Source organism: Habropoda laboriosa, unplaced genomic scaffold, assembly GCF_001263275.1.
Source record: "Habropoda laboriosa isolate 0110345459 unplaced genomic scaffold, ASM126327v1 scaffold2, whole genome shotgun sequence".
NCBI lineage: Eukaryota > Metazoa > Arthropoda > Insecta > Hymenoptera > Apidae > Habropoda > Habropoda laboriosa.
This window is the reverse complement of record NW_017100190.1, coordinates 4,861,161-4,867,243: the sequence shown is the minus strand read 5'-3', so window position 1 is coordinate 4,867,243 and position 6,083 is coordinate 4,861,161. Positions and strand designations below refer to the sequence as shown.

The 6,083-nt window shown below is 47.3% G+C and overlaps 1 protein-coding gene across 1 annotated transcript in view; it reads left to right on the top strand.

Annotated features, from left to right (window-relative positions):
- Positions 1-239: 239 nt before the first annotated feature.
- LOC108580027 (segmentation polarity homeobox protein engrailed-like) overlaps positions 240-6,083 on the top strand; it is a 69,530-nt gene continuing 63,686 nt past the window's right edge. The window contains exon 1 of the mRNA XM_017943684.1: positions 240-1,629. Coding sequence (XP_017799173.1) covers positions 240-1,629 — 1,390 coding nt within the window. The remainder of the gene's footprint in view (positions 1,630-6,083) is intronic.

Below are 6,083 nucleotides of genomic sequence, written 5' to 3'. Positions count from 1 at the left end.
TATTTGCTGCGGATGGAATCCGTTAGGTGGGTACACTGAACGATCTGAAAATCGCCAAAACGACCGGTAGACCGAAGAGGACAGTTGGGGGCAGAGTAAAAAGAGGATCTCTCCAGCTGTCGCGATGGGAAGGCTAAAGTTAATTCAAGCCTAACCTCAATTTCGCTACCCCGATCAGCTGGACAGAGTGGAAAAGAAATTTTACCGAGAGTAAAAATATACGAGGAAGGAAAAGAACCATGTCGAACACGCCACCGGAATCTTCCACGGGTTTAGATACCAACGATCTCCACGAGATCAGGCAGAATCATCTAACAACTCGGCTGGAGTTGTCCGAGGACTCCGAGAAACGTGAACAGATACGAGGAAATGACGGCAACAACCCCGACAGCGATTGCGAAAGCGACACCAGCGAAGTGTTGAGCGTCGGTAGCGAACCGACGCCCACGAGCGTCGTTGGAATCCGTGGCTGTGGTTCAGTCAGGTATGACCAGGAATCGGCCAGTAGTCGTGGCGACTTTCGCGACGAAGAAAACACGAGGACGTCGGCGACACCGTCGCCTTCTAGCTCGACGAGCTGCAACGATGCGTTCTATCAGCGAACGTCTAATCACATCCCTGCGCCGAGTCCACCGGCCTACAGTCAACCACCTTCGTCGCCTACGGCGTCCTCGGTCAGGTCGCCGGCTTCCTCGTCGGCAACTGCCTCCTCCCCGGGTCGCCCTGAGGCCATTCAAGACGTCATAGTGCCCAGGTATCAATCCAGTCACCCGCAACACTTACTACCACGATATTCCTCGAGGGAAACCGAGATCCCCGATTATCCAGCTCGTGTTCAGCACAGTCTGAGTCACGAAATTGTGTATCCGACTGTCGAAAGACTGCACAGAACTCCGATCAGCGTTCCTCTGGTAACGAGACTATCGTTGTCACCACCGTCGGCCATGACAGTCACCGGTCTGCAAGCTACCACCCCTGTTCTCCACCCTACAGCCTGCAGAGACCCGAGAGAAACTGCCTCTCTGATGCCTCACCCGGGTCAACATTTGCACCACGCGAACAGTCACGTTCACATTCATCAAACGTCCCAGGTGCAGCACGTACCGGCGAATTCGGTGCATCAGCATCGATTATCCGTCAGTAAGATTCTTCAGAGGGAACCTGGTAGTCCTGTCTCGCCTGGAGCCAGAGAGGAGAACGGAAGAACGTTGCCTGGCGCTAACGGTGTTCAGAATAATGGCATCAACAACAGTAACCATCGTAACAATAACCATAATAACAATAACAATCTGCAACATCAGGCTAGCTTGAAGTTCAGTATAGATAATATTCTAAAGGCAGACTTCGGTAGAAGGATCACCGATCCTATTTCCCTGAAGAAATCGCGTCCGAAGAAGGTGAGCTCGAGGCCCATAGACCTGACGAAAGACTTTCTCGAGTCTGCCTCGGAAAGTTCGGAGAAGAGTAGCTCGGAAACGAGCTCTACGACCAACGCCACGTCCGGTGGTGGCGTTTCCACGGGGAATTCAACCACGAACGCACCAGGACCACCTGTGACCGAGCCAGGGAAACAGTTACCCTGGCCTGCGTGGGTCTACTGCACCAGATACTCGGATCGACCTTCCTCCGGTGAGTTTTCTTTCGCCTGTACATTGTACCACACGTATAGAGTGTACGCTAGGCTTTTCTAATGACAGTCATTAACGTTTGTAGCGATGGTAGATAAAAGCATGGGGGAAACTATTGCTATTCGGTTTACACCGTGTAAAAATTTCAAGTACTGATATGCAGGTTCGTTAACTAGCCGAGTTACAAAGAGTTTCTCAGGGGCAACACTGTGTAATTTTTCACTTATGAAAGTTAAAATAGTCCCACGTTCGTTATGTAACGGTCACGAATCGATAGGAAGAGGTGTAGGTATACGCGTCGATCGGTTGGCCGGTTCGCAGATAAATTTCCAGTAAACGTGAAATAATTGTTGCGCACAGCGAAAGGTCAGTTTAATACAGTCGACGGTATTTCCTGTGCCTGCTCGTGATTCTTGGTCAATTTATTCGTAGGAACGTTTTACGAGATATTGGTATAAAGTTGGAGATTTATTTTCCCTTCTTTTTGGAAGAACGTGAACTACTAAACGACTGGCGAATATATACGTTCAATTGTCAGCGAGAAATTGGCCGATAAAGGGGTTTCTCGTTAGAACGGTATAATGGTCCCGAAAGTTCATCGACTCATAAGTTTCAACGGTGCGAAAGAGTTATATATTTCCAAGTTCTGAAAGAAACGATTATTATGCAAGGGAACGGTTGCTTGGACGGATAATGCTCTGTCACGATTTCAACAATTTTATTCAGATTATCGACAGCTGGACCTTTTACACAACGCAACGATTTACTAATTATTCGAGCGTGGCTGAGAAAAATCTGCTCGTGACACAATATATCCCCGGCATAAATAAAACTCGGCAGAACGTTGCTTTCGAATCTGATCCACGCTCGAGATAGAAGAGCCGCGATTTTAATTGAGATATTTTAATAATTCATCGAACCACGAAACACGGAGAATCAAAAATTCTATAAGGCCTCTCACGGTGTGTAACTACCTCGTGACTCTTTCATTATTACATCACGGCTTGATTAAGACGTACAACCGACACGTGAGTTAATTACCGCGACGATTCTACGATTTCGCGTAAAAATTACGATTCCACTCGGCGCCGAGCATCACCATTTTAACCATCGATTCTCCGCCGTCTTCCTGAATATTCAACAGAGAAGGTATATAACGAACTTTCCTCACGAATATAAAATCATCGCGCACACAGATTCACGTCCCCATCGAACTTCCTTTCCCCCGTAAGATCTTGCTAATTAGAGATTTATTTTGTCGTCGAGGGACGTCTACGGCGGAATTGTTTCCCCGGGTTTGCGAGCAGATGGATGACCCTTTGAAACGACACAGGAAAACGTGTAATTACTTTACTCGCCGACCGAGTGCCAGCTTGATGAATGGTAGAAAACGTTTCTTCGTGTCACTCATATCTGATATACGCTCATTGTCAGGAAACAATTGTTAAGCACTCGGAGAAATAAGCTGCTCTCTGCCCCATAAATCAACCGCGATATACCAACCAACTATTTCTCCGCTTTTGTACGCTGTACAACAATTTCCTATAGGTCATTCAGTTGTCGTATTCTTATGCAAACCATCGGTAAATAATCGCACCCTATTAGATCGCATTTTCTGCTTTCGTACGCGAGTCTCGCTGCACACTCCGCTGAAACTCTCTCGCGCGTTGCGTTGTTCCGCGGAGCGTCTTTCGCGCCGAGAAAACCACGCGTGCGCGCGCGCGTGTGTGTGTGTGTGTCCCTTTTGCACCCGCGGATGCGTGTTCACTGAAAATTATGGCTGTCCGCGCACCGTCGTATTGTGTTAGAAAAAAATTCGCGTGTAACACCGTCACTTGTTTCGCCGTCGCTTTGCCACCCTATTGTATTTTAATAGTCGGGGCCAGCTACACTGGCAAATGGCTAATGGGAATGCCGCGAATTTCTCACGGATCATATTTATCCACGACAGACACACTTTCGTGGCTACTCTATCTGTTTAGAGAGATTCTTCCGTAGAAATCTTAGACGAAGAGAGAACTATAATACGAATGCAAATTGGCTACAACGTTGCACCGTGTTTGTAGATACTTGGGTCTACTGAAACAGCAAATATCCGAGTTCAAGCTAGGAAACTAGGAAAAAATCACGAGACAAGGGGTTGAACAGCATACGTCGAGAGATATACTAAGCAGCAACCAATCGGAAAGATTTCGACACCGTGGTCTTGTTGCGATCTCCCTCGGCGAATGAAGTCGTAGCCGACCGGTGGAACACATAAAAGTGCTAAATTCTCGATTAATAACCGGTAGTTTTTGCGTGGCCGGGTTCGAGCGGCCGCTGTGGACAAACGACAATATTGGATCACGTTCCTATTATGTCTTTACAGCGCGTAATTTCGCGGCCGACAGATAAATAGTCCGCTGAAACGGCCACGATAAAGCTTAATCACTGTTATTGCACCGGTCGGTGCGGCTTGATATCGCACCACGCACACACCAGCCACACGAACCGGTGTGCTCTTTTTGCGCACACGCGCGTGTACCAATGATACTTTATACAGCAGCCGCGATCGTTCTGATCCTTTTCCGAAAGAAACGAGAAATAATAGGAGAGGTTGATCGTGGGGATGTTCGAACGAATTGTACGATACGGTTTTCTTTTGTATCTCGACAAACGAAGGGAGCTTCACGTGGGACCAGTTTAAGAGAGCAAAAGCCGGGACGGACGTGCGCGGAGGGCAAGAAATATCGCGTCCGATCTGGTTCTCCACGGTGACTTTATAATTTAGCACTTTGCACTTGGGGAAAAATGCCAGCCGGTGTTAATGGTGCTTTATTGCCGGTCAGTCAAATCAACGAGATACGCCGGCGAGGCGGCGCGTTGCAAACCACCTTATCACCGGGATAAATTCGTTATTAATTACCTCGACCGTTTTACGGTGACCAAAGTGGGAACTCGGGTTGAGGGAAAGCCGTTGGGACGTGTTAGGCGACGTTCAAGGGGAATTAGAATTTTAGTCAGACAGTCATCTCGAGCGAGATTGCATCGACGTTTCTCTCTCGTGACTGCCTCGAGAATTATGCAACTTTCGCGTGATAATACAAATCGTTCTTGGTGTTTGCTCGTTAAAAACGGTATTACAGGCAGTGGGCATTTGAACATTGTTAACACTTTGAGAAACCATTTCCTGGAACAATTATTCTCGAACCTTTCGATCTAATTACTTCGTTTTTAATTTTATTCCTTTGATTAACAAGGGGACAGTCGGTTTACCGAACGAGGATATTACAGTGTACGCACGGTTTTCTAGTATTTGAAAGAACGTCGGAGGAACTGGTAAATGATTAAGTTCCATGGTGAAAAAGGTGTGCGGCTGGGAACGATGCAGGCTTGTCCCGCAGGAATATATTCATTACCACCTTCGGCGCGGTCTGGCAATAAAACGAGGATATCGCGCGTTGCATCCATTTACGGAAAGTTATGGTTAATTAGCTTTCTGGGCTGTGTATGGAACGCATACGGAAGATATTTCCATTAACGGGACAGCGTTGTGCGCGGAGGTAAGAGAGAGAAGGCAAAGAGCTGGAGCGATCGTAAGCATGAAAGTCGCGAGAAAAACCTGGTGAGTTCGATCCTAAGCTCGCGATAAATGGTCGATATTCGCTGTGCACGCGACAAATGGGAAACCGTGGCTCTCTCTTAACGAGGAGAAAGGACCTCGAGCTCGTTTTGATTAACTGACACGATCGGTTGATCCGCGTTGCCTTTTAATTGGACGAAAAAATGCGCGATATGAGAAAGGAGTGGACCCTTTTTGATTACGAATGCCAGGCATTATCGATGAATACCTTGGCTGGAAAATAAAGGACCGCGCGATAGGTATCTATGAAACTGGACCTAATTTTAGCCCATTCAGGAAGAAATGTATTCTCGGTTTCTATGTCTTCGACTTTTCAACCTGTACGCCCATTTACCATCGCTATCCCGTGTAATATCGCGTAACACCGGCCATACATCATTTTTGTATCTAAAATGAAACTCATTTCGGGTCAAACGAGCCCGAACGAAACGGCCTGAAGTTTAATGCGGTATATTTCATTCGAATCTGATATCTGACTTAGAAATCTGATTCTCTGATTGTTTTGAGCAATGTGTTTATGCCGCACGCTACTTTGGGCGTGTTCGTGGTTTTATTAAACGCTCCCCTGGCAGCGGAGAGGATAAAAGAGGAATCGCGGAATCGCGAGCGCAGAGAAAAGGAAACGAGATCGCGCGCGCGTGCTCTCCGATCGTTATTATTAGCTCCAGGCCGCGGAATAGGATCCGTACGGCGTTGCATAATTAAAGGAGCGATCGGAGCCACGGGCGATCGACCGATAAAAACCCGAGCGCGAGCTATATGGTGATAAATCAAGCTTTAACGAAATGCTCGCTGTGAAATAAAGAGACATTAATTTGCAGGTCTGCTCGGTT